We start from the raw sequence: 16,758 nt of genomic DNA on the forward strand, positions 1-16,758 counted from the left end.
CCCTCAGGGCCCCCCCTCCCCAATGGACCCCCCTCAGCCCCCCCCAGGCCCCCCCTGCCCCCCCCAGCCCCTCTCAGCCCCCCCCCAGGCCCCCCCTACCCCCCCCAACCCCCCCCAGGACCCCTCAGACACCCCTCGCCCCCCATAGCCCCCCCCCAGGAGCCCCCCCCTCAGGGCCCCCCCTCCCCAATGGACCCCCCCCAGCCCCCCCCAGGCCCCCCCCGCCCCCCCAGCTCCCCGGGACCTCCCCGCCGCCAGGGGGCGCCCTCCCCTCCCCCCCATCTCCCTCCCGCTCCCCCCTCCCCTCCCGCAGCCGGCGTCACTTCCGGCGGCGCCAACGTCCGCTTCCGCCCGCCTCGTTGCCGGCAGCCGCCGCCGCCGCCGAGCCCGGGAGAGGCGCGCGGGCGCCCCCGGGGCCGCTTCCGCTTCCGGTGAGGGCGGGAAGGGCCCGGTACCGGTACCGGTACCGGTGAGGGGGGCCCGGAGCGGGTGGGATGGGGGAGGGGGGGGCCGGGAGGGGCTGCGGCGCCTCCCCGGTGCCGCCGCGGGGAGCGGGCCCCGGCCGCTCCCTCAGCACCCGCTCGGGGGCGCCGCCGTTTTACCCGGACCCCCCCCTTGGGCGGGAGCACCCGGGGCTGGGCGGCGGGGAGCGGCCGGGGCTGGCGGGAGGGCCCCCGGTCTCCCCGCCCCCGTTCACCCTCCCCATCCCTGGTTCTCCCCCTCCCCCGTTCACCCCCCAGTCCCTTCCCCCCCCCCCCCGGTTCTTTCTCCCAGGTCCCCCCCTCAGGTTTCCCTCCCTCCCCCCCCCCCCCCCCCAGGTTCCCCCTCCGGTTCCCGCCTCCCCAAACCCCGGTCCCTGCCGGACCTCCCGAGCCCTCCTCCCGCTTCCCCCCCCCCCCCCCCCCCCAGTTTACCCACTCGGTCCCCCCGCAGTTCCCCCCGGTTCTGCCCCCCCGTTCCCCCCATCCCACCGGTTCCCCCCCCCCCGCTTTCTCTCCTGGTTCCCGTTCCAGCCACTCCCGGTGCCCTCCTCCGGTCCCCCCCTCACCCCCTGGCTCTCACCCCCTGGTTCTCCCCCCGGTCCCCACCCTGATTTCCCCCCCCCCTTCCCCCCACCCCCCCAGTCTCTAAGCTGTTTGGATCCAATCCGTTCCCCCCCCCCGTTACCCTTTATTCCCCTAAACACATCCACTGGGGTCCAACCCGCCCCTCCCGTTCCCTTTTATTCCCCTAAGCAGACTCGAGCACGTCCATCAGGGCCTGATCCACCCCCCCCATTACCTTTTATTTCCATTAGGAAACCCGAGCACATCTACTGGGGTCCGGTTCTCCCCCCCCCCGTTCCCTTTTATTCCCCTGAGCAGACCCGAGCACATCCCTCGGGGTCCGTTCCACCCCCCCCATTACCACCCCCCCCATTACCTTTTACTTCCATGAGGAAACCCGAGCACATCTACTGGGGTCTGATCCACCCCCCCCGTTACTTTTTATTCCCCTGAGCAGACCCCAGCACATCCCTCGGGGTCCAAACTGCCCCCCCCCCCCGTTCCCTTTTATTCCCCTGAGCAGACCTGAGCTCAGCCCCGGCCCCCCCCGAGGCTGACGCCCCCTCTTCCCCCCTCCCCAGCCGCCGCCGGGACCCGATGAGGATGGAGACCAGGGACACCGCGCGCCCGAACCACAGCTCGCTCTTCAAGGCCTTCCCCCCGCAGCCCCGCGCCGGCCTGCGGGACGCGCTCGGCCAGCCCGACGCCAAGGTTTGTCACCAGCCTTGTCCCCGTTTCCCCACCACCACCACCACCACGCGACCCTTTGGGGCTCCCCCCCCCCGAGCTTTGGGGCTCCCGCTTCTCTCTGGGCCCTTTTGGGGTGCCTCAAGCGCTGCTCGGCCTCACCGCGAGAGTCCCGCGCTCGGTTCTGGGCTCTGAGACGTAAAAAGGGCGTTCGGGACGGGAGGAGGGCGGCGAGGCTGGGACGGGGGCTGGGGGAGAGGCCAGGAGGCTCGGGTTGTGCAGCCTGGGGGATGTGGGGCCGGGAGGCGACTCCCTTGGGGTCGATGCCCTGCGCCCGCTTGCTCAGCGCCACGCTTCGGCTTCCGGGTGGCCCCGAGGAGGCCGGGGGGGGGGAGCTCAATTTTTGGGGGTCCCTTCCAGCCGAGCCGCCCAAACCCTGCGGGCGTACAAAGCACCCCGTGGGGGGGGGGTAACACCCGGCGCTTCCCGAGCGCGCCGCTGGCTCCCGGCGCACGTAACCGGAATTTAGCTGGCGAAATCCTCGCCCGAGCCGCCGGAGGCAAAGCCGGGCCCAGGGCCGCTCGTCTCACGCACGGGGCCGTCCTGTCCCGATGGATCGGAAGCGCCAGCGCGGCCCCAAAGCTGGGTTTTGTCCTTTAACAAGATGAAAACGAAGCTGGTCCTTCCCCTCTTCGTTAAAAATGGGATTGCGCCTGGCAGAGGGGGGTTTTAGTGGGGGCGGGAGGGCGAGTGGCACCCTCACAATGAGGTGCTGCCCCGTCAGGCCAGCGTACGCACCCATTTTATTCCTTTGGCAACAGCAGGGGTGCTTCTAGCTGTTTATAAGAAGTTACAGCGGTTTGTAAGCGGAGGAGGGAGAGGGGCAGCCGCTTGTCGTCGCGTCGCTCCGTGGTCCTCTCGCACCCCGGGGGTTTAAATTCCGAGCCGTACTTTTTTTCCTGATGAAAAGCTGCCGTCTCTCCCCGCAGTTTTTACCCAACAAGATCGGCGGCTTCGCGTGCCCTGCTGGAAATGCCTCGTGCGCGCTCAATTACAGACCGGGTAAGACAGTTTTTGGCCTCGGAACGTGTTTTTTCATTATTTTTTTCGCCCGTTCCTTCTCCGCAGCAGCGTGGGGAGGAAGATGCGGCTCCTTACTCCTCTATTTCTCCCCCTCCCCGCAGAAGTCCCGTGCCCTGAGACCTACCGGACAGCGGGAGAGCCTCGAGGCTTTGGGCCCAGCGCCAACGGGCAGTGGAGGGGCTTGGTGCCCGCCCTGGGCTCCGCACCGCCGAAGCCCCGGGCGAGCCGCGGCTCCTACCTCGAGGCTCGCAAAATCCCCAGGTGCGTGCGGGGCCGCTCCGCGCCCAGCTCTGCCTGCGGGGTGGGAGTTTCCCACCTCGCAGCCTGCCGGCGGTACTACGGAGCGAGTTCGGGGCTCGAGTTGGTGGTCGGCGGGCGGGGTCGGCCCGGTGATTTCGGGGCCTTTCGGTTGTTTTTAACCCGCCCCATAAAGGTGCTTCCGGAAGGGCGCAGGCGCCGCTTCTGAGAGCGGAAGCGGCGCGTGGTGCGTTATCACCTCGCTCTCATCGAAGGTAACGTGAGAGGCTGGTGCTGAGCCCGTGCAGAAGCCCAGGTGTCTTGCAAGCACCCTGACAGGGCCGTTTAGGATGGAGGAAGGTGGGATGCTGCGATTTTTTGGGGGGGGGAAAAAGAGCTGGTTGGGCTTTGACCGGCCAAGGGGACCTCTTCTGGCCGCTCCGCTGGAGGCGTGATGAGAAGAGCAGGAGCGGCACGACGGCTTCGACCTGCCGCAGCCTGGCGCCTCTTCGTGAGGCTCAGCGGGTCCGGTGGAAGAGGGAAGCGGTGGTTTTGGGAGGAACCTCAGAGTTCTGGGAGCGCCCGGGTGGGAGCGGGAGCAGTTACACCGTCGGGAGGCCGGGAGAGAAGCAGCAAGCGTGTGGTTTTGTGCCGAAAACGCGCCCGTTAGCTCCTTTGGTAGGGTGGTGCCTCCGGGCCGGTGCAAGTCTCGTTCCTCTGGAAAATCCCTGTAATGGAGAACGCTGGGTTGCAGCGCGTAAAATTAAATTAAACGGGAGGAAGTTCAGCCATTTTGTGGATGCGGATGGAAGAGGGGAGCTGTGGGATCTGGCGGGAAGGTCTCGCCCGGGGTTTGCAGGCTGGGCTTCCCCGGCCTCGCAGTGCCACCTGCCGGCATCAAGCGCTGGCAGCAGCGCTTTCAGGTCGAGCCGGTAGGGCCGGGCTGCAGCTTCGAGGTGGTCCACGTTCTTAGAGCTGGTTCCTGACCAAAATTGGGTAGCCTGGTCCTTGACTGGTTCGGGGGATGGAGGGAGAAATGAGGTCCCGGAGTGAAACAAGCGTGAAGTGAAAGGAGCCCTCTTCCTTCTCTCCTCGCAGCGGGACGTCCAACAGCTTTGTAGGAAAGTCGAACCACCACTGCCACGCGTCGGCCTTCCCCATCAAGCCCGCCCAGAGCCCTTCCTGGAGCGGCCCGTGCCGCCGCAGCCTGCTCAGCCCAAAGAAAACGCCGCGGCGGTTCATCAGCACGGCGGAAGAGGTAAAGGGAAAGGCCGGGAACCAGAAGCTGGCCTCGGGTCTGGGCTTCGAGTTGCGGTCAGTTGGGTCGCGGCTGATGGGTGAACTCTTGAGGGTCTCCGGATGTGCTTGCACCAGTAAAATTTCCACTTCCACGGGTATCTGCGTGTGCCTGCTCAGTGTGCGCGGTGTCGCTGTTTGAATCACGTTGGCTAGAGCGCTCTGCTTGTTTCCCTGCAGACTGTTCGGGAGGAAGAGCGAGAGATCTACAGGCAGTTGCTCCAGATGGTCACGGGAAAACAATTCTCCACATCCAAGCCTTCGTCGCTATTCCCCTTCAACCTGTGAGTATGTAAAGTGCTCTTCGCCAGCGCGTGGTACCGTGTGGATTCTCTGGGAACTTACTTTATTTCTGTTCCTAGGTCCAGATGTTCAAATTCCAGTAAAACTATGGTGAAAGAAACTCCCAGCAAGAACTCAAAGCTCTTTGAAGCTCACAGCGTCGCACCAGCCAGTTCCACAACCAGCATTCTTGGAGCACCGGAGCAGCCGTCACACAAAGCTCCGCTCTACTCCCCACCCAGCTATTCCCCCAGTATCTTCGAGTCCCCGAACTCCACAGCCCAGCAGCACCAAGAAAACGTACCAGCATCTAACACGCAGTCTGAAGGTAAAATCCAACAGCGGCAAACGAGCGATCAAAAAAAAAAGAATAAATGGCAAAACCACTTTTTCCCTCCCTCTCCGTGTTTGGACTTCTGCAGCAGTTGGGGAAGGCGGCAGTGATCGGGAGGATAACAACGTTCCGTAATCTTTTTCTCTTTAGGGTCAGACTCTGTCATTTTGCTCAAGGTAAAGGATTCCAGAACCCCAGCTCCAAGGTAAGAGGCTGGAGATGGCATCCGGAGGAAGCGGGGGGGGGAATTCACTCTAAATTTTTTGGTTTTGCTGAGAGGTGAGATTGCGGAGTAGAAAGAAGGTGACTGGATGTTTTACCAAGACAGAGCAGTTTGCCATAGATAGAGGAACTGCAGGGTGATGCCTTAACCTCTTTCTGGAGACCTGGCTGCAAATCACTGTCAGATCTGTCTGTAGCTCTTACCCCTCTTGGAATAGGGATATCCTGGGATGTTACTTGCAAATCAGTTTTCAGGTAATTATTTTCCACGTACAGGAGAGCACTTACATGTGTCCTTCTCCCCTTTTCTAGCCCCCCGTTCTTCCAGGCAGAGCTGTGGATCAAAGAATTGTAAGTAGAAGTTTTCTGCTTTGTTTTCCTGTCGTGAGCGCAGACGTGTGTAGGAATAAATACTGAATTGCTCAAATAAACTCTGCTTCTCAGGACTAGCGTCTATGATTCACGAGCTCGGGAGAGGTGGCGGCAAATTGAAGAACAGAAAGCTCTGGCCCTCCAGCTGCAGAGCCAGGTAAGAGAACGGTTACTGAGCAAACAGCCCGAGTCAGAATGTCAAACCACGGAGCAGAAGGCAGATTGGGAATAGAAAAATGGCAAAAATCTGCTCCTGCGGGTCCGGTGTCTTTGTTGCTTCTCCTTGCCGTGGCAAGGCTCTCAGTAGTCCCGTGGCCAGGCTAAATGCTACCGTAGCTTCCTCGCAAGCCCCAGAGAGGTGGCTCCCTTGGGTGCTGTCTGATCTGAAGGTTTCTTCCACAGCGGCTGCAGGAACACTCGGTGCAGGATCTGGTGGATTTGAATCTTCGAGTACCCCTCGAGAAGGAAATCCCCGTCACTGTGGTCCCAGAAGAGAAAGAGGATGCTAAATCAGCTGATGGCGAAGAGGAATTCCCTGAAATCACCGAGGTAAACCTGCGTGGGTCTGGCGGACGAAATCAGACATTTGTGCGTGTAACAGTTGTAAATACAAATATCGTTTCTTGAGGTCTGTGCATAGGCACAGGTAGCTCTTCCCTTTTCTCATGTGTTTTGTAGCCAGTTTATGAGGAGCAAAGAGCAAATGTGGGTTTTAACGTAGCCTTTGCGATGGGAATAGCAGGAGTTCTCCCTTCCAATGCTGTTTGTGTCCTCCCTGTAGGAAATGGAAAAGGAAATCAAGAACGTGTTCCGAGGTGGGAACCAGGACGAGGTCCTCAGCGAAGCTTTTCGGTTAACAATCACTCGGAAGGACATTCAGACCCTCAACAATCTGAACTGGCTCAACGACGAGGTGAGGAGTCTACCCTGTGCCATCGAGGCGTTGTCCTTTGGCAATTAGAAGTAGGTTCAAGTGAGCAAATATCTGCCTTCTTGCCTGAGGAAGTCAGAGAGAGCAGGACACGTGGGCTGTGCTTCACGCTCTGGGGTGATTAATCCGTGGAGGAAATCCCTGCGTAGAACAGGCACTTGAAAAAATAATATTGGGATGAGTGGGACTGCCAGTGGGACGTGATCAGGGGATAAAATGTAAATCTTAACGTTAGGGGTCTGTGCACTTCAATATTTCTGGTTTTTTTTTTGTAGGTTTCAGGGCTTTTGAGCTGTTGTAAATCCCCCCAGAGACAGGTCTGCGGAGTGACGGTGGAGGCAAAAGTAATTTCTTAGCTACTCTTGCTTTTCCTTTCCCAGATAATTAATTTCTACATGAATTTGCTGATGGAGCGGAGCAAAGAAAAGGGCTTGCCGACAGTTCACGCGTTCAACACTTTCTTCTTTACCAAATTAAAAACAGCGGGGTACCAAGCCGTGAAAAGGTGGACTAAGAAAGTAGATATCTTCTCCGTGGATCTCCTCCTGGTGCCTATTCATCTGGGAGTGCACTGGTGCCTCGCAGTGAGTGCTTTTGTTATTCGCGACAGACCGTAGCTGGAGCAGACCGTCCTAGAAACTCACCTGTGGTTGAATCAAAAATGTCCTGGCTCTTGAGAGAGGCAGTTGTCAGGTGTTTGTGTGGGGGAGGTTGGAATTTTGTGGCTAAAAGCAAGATCTGAAGCGAGTAAAAAGCTGGCTGTAGCTTTTTGGTGTCTTTTAGTCTTTAAACAGTCTCAGAAAAAAAGAAAAAAGCAGATAACTGTGAAGTTCACGTTAGGCTAGCTTATTCTCTGGAGAAAGATCTCATTTCCACGTTCCCACAAGCTCGCCTTTAGAGGCGCTGCCACGGGATCGTTTCAGGAAGATCTAGGCGAACGATACCGCGCAGCTTTCTCCACCTCCTGCCCCTGACCTGCTGCGTCCCTTCTCCTGGCCCCCGAGCGGGACCAGATGACGCGTGGCCTTTCAGCCCGCTCTGCTTCAGCCCTGGGAGCGTTGGTGAGCTGCCCGGCGAGGCAGTGAGGTGGGCGAGGATGAGAAAATGGAGCGAGGGGCCCCAAAGAACAGCCCAGGCTGCAGACGTCAGGTGGAGCAAAGCCTTCTGTAAACGTATCCCTGCGTCTGCGGCTTTAACAATAGAGATAACGGCGCGCTTGTGTTTCACCGGGGTGCTCTGAGGAGAGCCTGATTTAGAGATTTGAGGGCTTAAATAACGCGGCGGCAAGGGGGAGTTTGGGGAGGGCTGTGGTGTGCCAAGGAAGGAAGGTGGAAGCCCTCAGAAATCTTTTGCTGCTGTGAAATGGTCTGAGCTGCCTTTTAGCAAGGCTTAGATTGGCAAAGCGTGCGTCCTGGCGAGGAGACGAGCTCCTTGTCTTTTGCCTCACTAACGAACCTCTCTTTGTGTAGGTTGTAGACTTCAGGAAAAAAACCATCACCTACTACGACTCCATGGGCGGAATAAACAGCGAGGCCTGCAGGATACTGTTGTGAGTAACGCTTGTTTGAGCTGTGCCCGTTTAAAAACCAGGCGGCTTCTCGCTTTGCTCTGGTCGCAAAGCGACAGCCCTGCGGTGGGAACAGCCCCGCCGTGCGCCCCGAGAGGGGCAGTTTTGGGAACGTCCTGGCTTTGTGTTTCACCACCCGCTGCTCACGCAGCGCAAAGTCGGTCCGCAGCAGAGTCCTGTGCGGATGCTCTGCCTCCTCTTCCCAGAGGATCCTTTAGTGAGGCTGGTGTTACCTTCGTAGGTATAAGCAGGTTTCCGACCCGTTCTGTTAAGGGCTTGGAGCTTCCCCAGTCTTCTTGGGCGTCATCTTTAGAAGGAGAGCGGCCCCTCAGACCCTGAGGACCAGGGGTCCCTCGCTTGTCCTGCAGCCGCTTGGAGGAGCGGCGTCTCCTGGCCGCGAAGGCTTTTCCTGCTTGTGGCGAGGAACAGCTCGGTAACTCGGCTCTCCGTTCCGAGGAGGAGTTTCTGGAGAGCGCGGGGGTACCCGCAGAGTGCGGGAGAGTCTTGCATCGGGACGTGGATGAAGGTTTGCCCAGGTCTCTTCTGTACTGAGCTCCACCGGGACTTCGCGGGGCATACGGAGCCTCCAAAGGGAGCTGGTGGAAGCTGTTCTTCCTGGGCTCAAGCCACAGAGAAGTTTTGCTTTCACCCTCCCGAGCAGTGCTGTGGGGAGGGAGTGGAGCTGTCTGCAGGCCCTCCCGACCTCTTGTCGAAGAGGGGAGCGTGCCTGCCTCATCTAGAACCGGCCAGCTTGACGCTCTCTTGTCCCGCGTTTGGAAGGAGCTCCAGGAATGCGATAAAAACGAGCCCCTTCTCCCCGGGGAGCAGGAAACGCCTCTTCCCTGAGGCACCTTGTCACGTAGGGCCGCCGGGCCGATGCAAATCGGATTCCAGAGCGACTTAACGAAACGCAGTCGCGAGCCCACGTCGCTGACCCCGGGTCGTCCTTCGGTTCTGTTTCTCGTCTCGCCTTTGCTCCGGCGCTGACTTGGGAACCTGATCCCGAGCCTTCTGGCGCGAGGCTGAGCCTGTCAGCCGAGGTGCCACTCATGCAGTCGAGGAATGTTAACGATGATAAAGGCAGACAGGAGACAAATGCCGCTTAATCATTTCCAGTCTGCTTAGCGCCTTTTTCAGCTCAGGTGCTCTGCGCGTGCTGGGCTCGTTTAAATAACTGCTAAAATAGCCGTTTCCCCTCTTCCACGGCGTTGTGGTGTTGGTTTAAAGGGAGGAAACGGAAAGGAGATGTGCGGCATCTTTAGAAACGGCTCGGAGCTGTCTCAGCTTCGCTGCGTTGCGTCTGCCTCCGTGTGCAAAGTTCCTCCGAGGATGGTGTGAGCAGAGCTGGCCTGCCTCGGGGCAGGGATGGTCTGGGTGAAATCGGCTCCTTTCAGCCTGAATTTCTTTGGTTCCGAGGAAGAAAGCAGGGACTTCTGGTGAAGTGAAGCACCTGGGAGGTGCGCGGGGGACCCAGGAGTCCCGTCTGTAGTTCGTTTAGGGGTCTGGGATGAGGAAGCAGGTCCCCAGATTTGGTTGTAGAGAGCGCCAGAGGACACGAGGTGCAGGACGAGTGGTAGAGACCCGGGATTTCAGGTCACTGTTGCCCTGGACGTAATTGTTTTCCCTCTGTTTCCTTTTAGGAGGCTTTTATTGGTTGAATGCAGTGGGAGGATCACACCGGGAAGAAGGGACGGAGGTCCTATTCATGGTTAGTGACCCTTTCATGCTTTCAATCTTTAGAGCTTCCTAAAGGTGGTGAGTGTCTGTAATTAGCCACGTCTTACGAGGAGGGAATCTGGTGAAATACAACGGCCGCTGGGCGTGATAGGGACCGCAGATGTTTGTAGTCCGGGAGCTGGCCTGGCTGCTGCGCTTTGTTTTCAGTGTCTGGGCTTTCGCACGGCTCGGTTGCGAGACCTGGAGAGGATTTTGAGAGGAGTGCCCCTGCTTTGTGGGGGTTTCTCCTTGGGAGCGCGGCGCTCGGCGTCCCAGCTCTGCTGGGTGTCTGTTCCGGAGCGGGCGTAAACCTGTCACAGTTTGCTAAAAGCTCGGTTCTGGTGTACCCGGGCCGGAGGAAGGCTTAAGGCACGGAGCGCACGACGCTAATCGTGCCTGGGAAATCTTCTTATCTTCCTGCTCGCGGCAGCACTCCAAGTGCTCACCTTCGCATGCCCTTTGCTTCAAGGCTTTCAGGCATTTAGCAGCGTGCTGTTGATTTCAACAGTTCCTCGAGGCACCTGCTCAGGTTTTTGCGCGTGTAAGCTGTGGAGGGCAAAAATCCGTTTCTGGATTTCGGAAAATGAGGTGAAAAGCCCTCGGTATTTGATGGGGGGTGTCAGGCATGTTGCTTTCCGATTTGGCAAGTAATTATGCTTAAAAACCGTGTCAAACTTCTCTTCTCGAGGTCCCGACGAAGTTCGCGTGGCACAATTAAGTTCCGCCTCCTGAAGCTGTCTCGCAGTTGGAAGTCAAGGCATTTTTTTCCCCAATTCTCCTTAAAAAAAAATCATTCAGAGTGTCACCTAGGCAGGACCGGCGCTGTATTTCTCACACCATGCAGGTGATGCTCGCTGATCCGCGTGCCTGCTACATTGCTGTCGAAGTCCTGGCTGCCGCGTGCCTGTCAGCGTTGGAGCTGTGGCTTGTGACAGCTCCAGGTGAAGCTGCAGGTGCTGAAGCTCAGCCCGTGTTCAAACGTCACCGGCTTCTTCCCGCTGCCAGACGGGGTCTCGTGCTTGCATCCCTCCCTGCTCCGTGTGTGCAGAGCAGCAGCATTGTGTGGTGGCTTGTCCCTGCTCCTTTTACGAAGCATCCCTTTATTTATCCGTGCTGCTTCGCTCCCTGCCTGCCACCCGCAAGCGGAGCGGGCCGTGCTGCGCTGCTCCTCTTTCAGCTGGGAACTCGAGTGGGTTCTGTGGCAGGCAGTAGTCGCCGGGCTTTTTGTTCTTGGCGGCTGAAACGAGGCTGTTAATTCCTGTTTGCACCGTGCTCGTATCGCGGTGCGGATAGGCAGCTCAGCCTTAGTATGAACGAGTCGCGAGGAGTTTCTCCTCCATCCCTTAGGGTTTGTTTTATTTTTTTTTTTGGAGACGAGATGCGGAGACGTCGCACGCTCAGTGAAAGTTGTTCTGTTGTGGGATTTGCCCCCCGCTGAGGTTGTCTCGTCCAAACTGCAGCGGAGTCAAAGCAGCCGAGCAGAGAGCTTCCCAAGAGCAATTACAGCAGCTGCTGGCAGCCAGCAGCCCCTGTGCTGGGAAACTGGGCTCGGAGCGTGTGTCCGGCTAATGAAGGCTGATAGAAAACGCTTGTCTGGACCCGATCTGGTCTCGGGGGGATTGCCAGAAGGGAGGCTCCCTTCCTCGGCACTTTTAACACCCAGCAAAGCCTTACTTCTGGCCGTTTTCTAGAGATGCGATCACTAGAAAGGGGCTGGCTCCGCGTTCAGAGCCTGCTGCGTGGCTCTGCTGCCGTTTCTTGCGCGTCGTTCAGCAGCCCCGGTGTGTTGGGGGACCCCGCAGCCCAGGAGAGTCGGGGGCGCTGAGCAGACGGCAGCCCCCTGACCCCCGAGGACGCGCGCGTTTCACGGCAGTTGCGTTAAATTTGGCAGGGGCCTGTCCCTGGGTGCTCCACGTCTTCGGACGTCACTGGCTGTCCTCCGTCACCCAGGTCCGGGGGAGCTTTTCTCCACCTCGCCTGAAGTTTTCATTCTTTTTGCTTGTTTGAAGCTGTGGTGGTGAATATCCCCTGGCTGGCACCAGGGTGGCACCGCGTGTCTTCTGGGCTTGTCTGCAGGTCGCTTCACCCCCTTCTCCCATCTCTTTTTGGCGTTTACCAATGGCAAGATGCTTTTTAGCCAAGCCTTTGTGGATCAGATTGCTGGGAGATGGCACGTCTCCACGCGCCGCCGGCCAAACCCGCCTCTTGCCATGCCAGGTGCTCTCTTGACCCCTCCGCTCGAGCCAGCAGCATCTAATCCTCTGCTTCTCCTTTCCAAGCTGTCTGATCGCAGCCACAGCAGCGAGAAGAGTACTCAAACTGTTCCGAGAAGATGCCAGGCGCGAAGGAGATGGTTTCTGTAGATCTTCTCAGTCCTTTTGGTAACCGAGATGAACGGAGGGTGTCTGCAGAGCTGAACGCCGCCTAATGGCAGACGCAGCCAGTGCCGGGGCCTCCGTTCTGGCCCTGAGGAACACCTTGGGCCCATCAGCGGAGTCTCCTTGGGCTCCCTCAAGCCAACCTTTGTGTCGGTGCCCCTCCTGAGCCCCCCTTTCCGTACTTCCCAGTAAAGGAAATGGCTTAAGGCGTTCGTATCTGCAAGGGAAAAAACCATGGCAGTTATCTGGGTACGCTTTGTGCATTGTCTTGGAGAGTTTCTAAACGTCTTCAGAGAGGCAGAGCTCTTAGCCCAGAGGCATTTAAGGAAAAACAAAACCACGCTTTTTCTGTTCGTCCAGTGGGTGTAATTTAGGCCAATCTGGTGGAAGCTGCTTTGGGCAGAGGAGGTGCAACAGTACCCGTGAGCTTTCCTTGTTCTCCACTTCTAGGAACAGGAGTGGGGCTAGCAGTGGGGCTCTTCTTCCTCTGCTGAAGGCTTCCAGAAGGTATTTGACATCCCCCTGACACGGCTGGCTCCTCCTGCTTGTGTTCCCTGCTCGAGTCACGTCCTGTCAAACCGTTTCAGAGCTGGCTGTGGTGTGGCGTTGCCCGCGGCCACCTCCCCTCTTCCCCCCATTCTTGGAAATTACTGGAGAAGATCAGGGCCACTGGGCTCATCTTCCCCACTTTGCCTCTCCTCGAAAGCGCTCTCGATCTCTCCTGCCGTGGTAGGGAAGACTCAGGTCAGTACTGGAAGGGAATCCCAGGTGAAGAGCTCTGGGAGAAGATCTGCCAGCGTGTCGGACCTGCTGCCAGCCTGCAGAGGAGCTCCGCGATGTGTGTTTGGTGCTCTGCACACAGGGCGACTGTTTGGGAGCTGCTGGGATGCTGTTACGGTTCTGACACGTTTGCTGTCTTATGTTTATGCTAAGTAAGATCCTCTGAAGACAAGAGGCTCCGATTCACAGGCCGCTGTCGGAGGCTGTCTCTGACGTCTCCTCTCGAGTATAACGCTCCGCTGGCTGGAGTCTGAGGCAGCCCAGTGGCTGCCGAGCTTTTCTCTGCCGTGAGTCACTTTCGGATGAATTAGATTTGTGCTCGCTGGTTTGTTTGTGGTATTGACTCTCCGCTTGGCAGGTACTTATTTTGGATGGGTTTTCAGGTTCTGCTTGGTCCTTATTTTGGCTGCCTCAAAGCCTGGGTCTATAGAGCCCTTTTTAAAATGGCCAGTACCGAGAAGAAAATATTGGACTTCCATTCTGCATTAATTCTGCAAACATGGCAGAGGACACTTTAGGTAAACTGACATATAGTGTACTGGCTGGCTTTCCCTGTTCCTCTAAGTAAGCTTTTTTGTTCTCTCGTTCCTACAGGCAATACTTAAAACAGGAAAGTCTTGACAAGAAAAGGAAAGAATTCGACACTAATGGCTGGTCGTTGCTGAGCAAGAAGAGTCAGGTGGGTTTGGACAGTCTGAGGTGCGGAGAAGGGATCTGGCTTGGTCCTTGCTTTTGTTCCTGGCCTGGATGCACCTTTCCTGGCTGGTTTCTGTGGTGGACGTGTTCTCGTGGTAACTCTAGGGGGTGAGCAAATCACAGGGCTTCGGTGGCAGGCTGCTCTGCTGCAGATTCCCATCCAGCCCTGCGTGGAAGCAGGGAGGGAGGCCGGGGGGTGCCGCAGTGCCACCTCGAGTCCTGCTGCACGAGGCTTGCCCACCGGCTCGCCCTCAGCTCCCCTTGCTTGTGTGGCCATTCACCCCTCCACGCTTCGTTAGGGCTCGTTTGGGAGAGGCTCCTCGCTTCTCTGAGCTGACACGTGGGGTCTGGCTCCTCGGGGAATGACGCCTGGGTTTGTGTCCCCTTGTTGAAGGAGATCCCACAGCAAATGAACGGCAGCGACTGCGGGATGTTCGCCTGCAAATACGCCGACTGCATTACCAAAGACAAACCCATCAACTTCACGCAGGTAAACCCTACCCTGCTGTGCTGCTCGTGCTCCGGGGAGAGGCACGGGTTTGTGACACTCCTGCACATTCTCGTTCTTCCAAGTGCCCTTTGCTCCCTTCTCCATTGGTTTAAGGCTCCTCTGCGGGGCTCGTGATGACGTTCCTTGGAGTCAAGCTGACACAAGGCACTGGGGCAGTTCTTTATACCGTGCAAAATTCCTCAGAAGCCATCCTCGGGCCTTCTGTTACGCTGAAATGCATGGGGCACGTCACTGATGGGGTTGGTGATAGCTCACAAACCCCTAACAGGACCCAGTCATAGTTGCAATGAAAGCAGGGCATTGTGGCCTGAATCCAATGAAATTTTGAGGTTACCTAACGGTGTCAGCCTCCGTGTGGTATCCCATGCGTGATTATTTTACTGTTTTGCTTAGAGAATGTCAAAAAAGCTATGTTATCACCTAAATCCCCTCTTCTTGTTCGCTGTACTGTTTTAAATAATCTGAAAGGAAACTTCCCCCCAGAAAGGCTGCACCCAGGAGGGCGGCTGTTAGACGCGTGGTCCCGTAGTGGAAGACACGCTGATGTGCCTTTTCTTTCTTTTCTCTCTTCCCCACCCCCAAAGCAACACATGCCCTATTTCCGAAAGCGAATGGCCTGGGAGATCCTGCACCGCAAGCTGCTCTGATGACGCTGTGCCGAAAGCTGCTTCCCTGTGAGATTGTATCAGAAGTGCCCAAATTTGCCCAGCTCAGCAGTCTTGAGCCACGGCAGCGTGGATCTGCCCAGGGCTTCAGTCAAAGAAACAGCAAACGAACTCTTGTATGATATTTTTGATAAAACACCATTCACGGACCAATGCGCAATAGAAATGCTCAGAAGCACACTTGCCTTTTTTTTTTTTTGTATTTCCGAGACCTATTTTTACAAGCAATTTCAGGTGCTGAGACTTGAGGGGGGCAGCTTTGGCCACCGGAGGAGCTTTTCTTTTTTCTGCTTTTTCAGCCCTTTGCGGCCAGCTTTGTGCCGACGGCGTGACTCTCGGGGCGGGGGATTGCAGGGGAGGAGAAAGCACTTAGGTGGTTCTGGATGCTCGGCACGCTGGGAGAGCTCTGCTCTGCACCCAGGGGGCTTGTAGGTGGGTTGGGGGTGGGCAAAAATGTGGTCGGGGGTGGATGTTGGGAGGGTTTGCCCACGGGGGCGGCCCTGCTTGAACACCAGCACGGATATCCCGCAGAGGGCTGGGCCAGCAGTCGCTGGGAGGAAGCGGGAAGTGGGACTCGACTCCTTTTCACCGGTCAAAGTGGTTTTTGCTTTGTCCTTTCCTGCGTCACCTCCCCTCCGTCCCCAAAGCCAGCGTTTCCTCGCCCACCCCAACCTCTGCCTGTTGTCACCTCCTGAGGTTACAGCCCACCTTCCCCAGGAGCTGGGCGGGGGGCGTCCTCCAGGAGCTGGGGGGTCTCCGGGGTTGGAACTTTGGTCCCGTTTTTGCGGAGCCACTTTTCCGCCCGAGGAATTTGTCTCCCGGTTCTTTAGCATCAAGTGTTTACGGAAATCAGGTACAAGTTTGACTTACTGTAGAGTAGAGCCAATGTTGAATTGTTCTGTATATATTTCCAAGCGTTTTCCAGAGCGACAGAGAACAAAGTCTGTGTTTTTTCCACCCTGGCTTCGCCTCCTCGCAGGAGCTGGGGCCGCGGCTTCTTGCCACCTTTGTCCTTGTGCGGACAGCCCCAGCTGAGCAGGATGAATCGCTCCTCTCTCCGTGATATTTTGCACATGTTTTGCCTGGGGGATGAATGCTGACACAAGGTCAAAGGTTGCATTGAAGGCAGGCATCGAGTCGAGAAGTGCTTCCAAAGGTATCTCCGAGTACGGTCAGCGTGCGCCTCCTGGGAGCCTCGAGGATGAGCGATCTTCATCCCTGTCAGCTGGGGGGAGAAGTAAAATATTCAGAAGCGCTTAACCCCTTCCGCAGTTGGGATTTGAGGGCCCTTGAGGCTTCTGAACATTTTACCCTGAGCGCCTGATTCCTCTGGGCTCGTGTGGGGCTTTGCTCCTGCTTTCAGCTCTTTTAATTTATTCTCAAGTGCGATGTGGGAGGAAGCGGCGAGTGTTTGACAGGCTTCCCCAGCAGCTGACCCTGGTTCTTTTCTCTCGTGTACATAACCTTTTTAAGTATAAGTAAAGAATTAAATAATGTCCATTTTTGTATTTTTGTCTCCAGATCGGGAGTGACATTTTATACATTTTCTGTACCTGTAAGCAGTAGTTTTGTACAAAAGTTCTCCCTTCTACCCCTTGCCCCTGCCGCGTTGTGTTCTTTGTAGGCTGGTTTGTATCCTTCCCTCTCCTTCCTCTCCCCTCTGTGTGTTTTATACTGAGTTCATTTACTACCTTTTTCTATCTTTTACTGCAAGTAAAGATCTGAGGAAAAAAAAAAAAAGCAGACTGCTATCTTTTCTCTGTGTGCGTGTAATGATTCCCTGTTAAATAAAACTAGCTGTGAACCGTAGCCCTGCTAGCACCAGGAGCAGGAGTGTCTTTGTTAGCATCCAGGGCTTGCTCGGGGACGGCTGGCTTGCATAATTCCCCCTCTAGTTAAAATAAATCACTCTCAGCAGGCTCAGGCTCTCCGAAGACAGAGGAGGTTCAGTGCTC

The 16,758-nt window shown here is 57.1% G+C and overlaps 1 protein-coding gene across 2 annotated transcripts; it reads left to right on the forward strand.

Annotated features, from left to right (window-relative positions):
- The first annotated feature begins 321 nt into the window (after positions 1–321).
- Positions 322–16,543, forward strand: SENP1 (SUMO specific peptidase 1). Of its 2 annotated transcripts, none has more exons than XM_080570586.1 (17): positions 322–431; positions 1,628–1,757; positions 2,723–2,795; positions 2,918–3,077; positions 4,152–4,311; positions 4,530–4,633; positions 4,712–4,959; positions 5,116–5,170; positions 5,500–5,538; positions 5,632–5,716; positions 5,962–6,108; positions 6,341–6,472; positions 6,871–7,074; positions 7,960–8,039; positions 13,526–13,610; positions 14,022–14,117; positions 14,723–16,543. In XM_080570586.1, the coding sequence occupies exons 2-17, from the start codon at positions 1,644–1,646 to the stop codon at positions 14,783–14,785; spliced, it is 1,845 nt and encodes a 614-aa protein (XP_080426712.1). In that variant the 5' UTR covers positions 322–431; positions 1,628–1,643; the 3' UTR covers positions 14,786–16,543. The 2 variants fall into 2 exon arrangements, with proteins under 2 accessions (XP_080426712.1, XP_080426711.1); XM_080570585.1 differs by lacking the exon at positions 322–431 and adding an exon at positions 445–463.
- The last annotated feature ends 215 nt before the right edge of the window (positions 16,544–16,758 follow it).

The sequence above is a fragment of the Anser brachyrhynchus genome (assembly GCF_964034855.1).
Source record: "Anser brachyrhynchus genome assembly, chromosome: 29".
In the NCBI taxonomy this organism is placed as follows: Eukaryota; Metazoa; Chordata; class Aves; order Anseriformes; family Anatidae; genus Anser; species Anser brachyrhynchus.

Bases quoted from the DNA above. Each gene is read 5' to 3' on its own strand.
- SENP1 (XM_080570586.1), top strand. From the start codon at position 1,644: ATGAGGATGGAGACCAGGGACACCGCGCGCCCGAACCACAGCTCGCTC. The intron at 4,634-4,711 runs GTGAGTATGTAA...TTCTGTTCCTAG, and splicing joins TCGCTATTCCCCTTCAACCT to GTCCAGATGTTCAAATTCCA. The intron at 14,118-14,722 runs GTAAACCCTACC...CCACCCCCAAAG, and splicing joins AACCCATCAACTTCACGCAG to CAACACATGCCCTATTTCCG.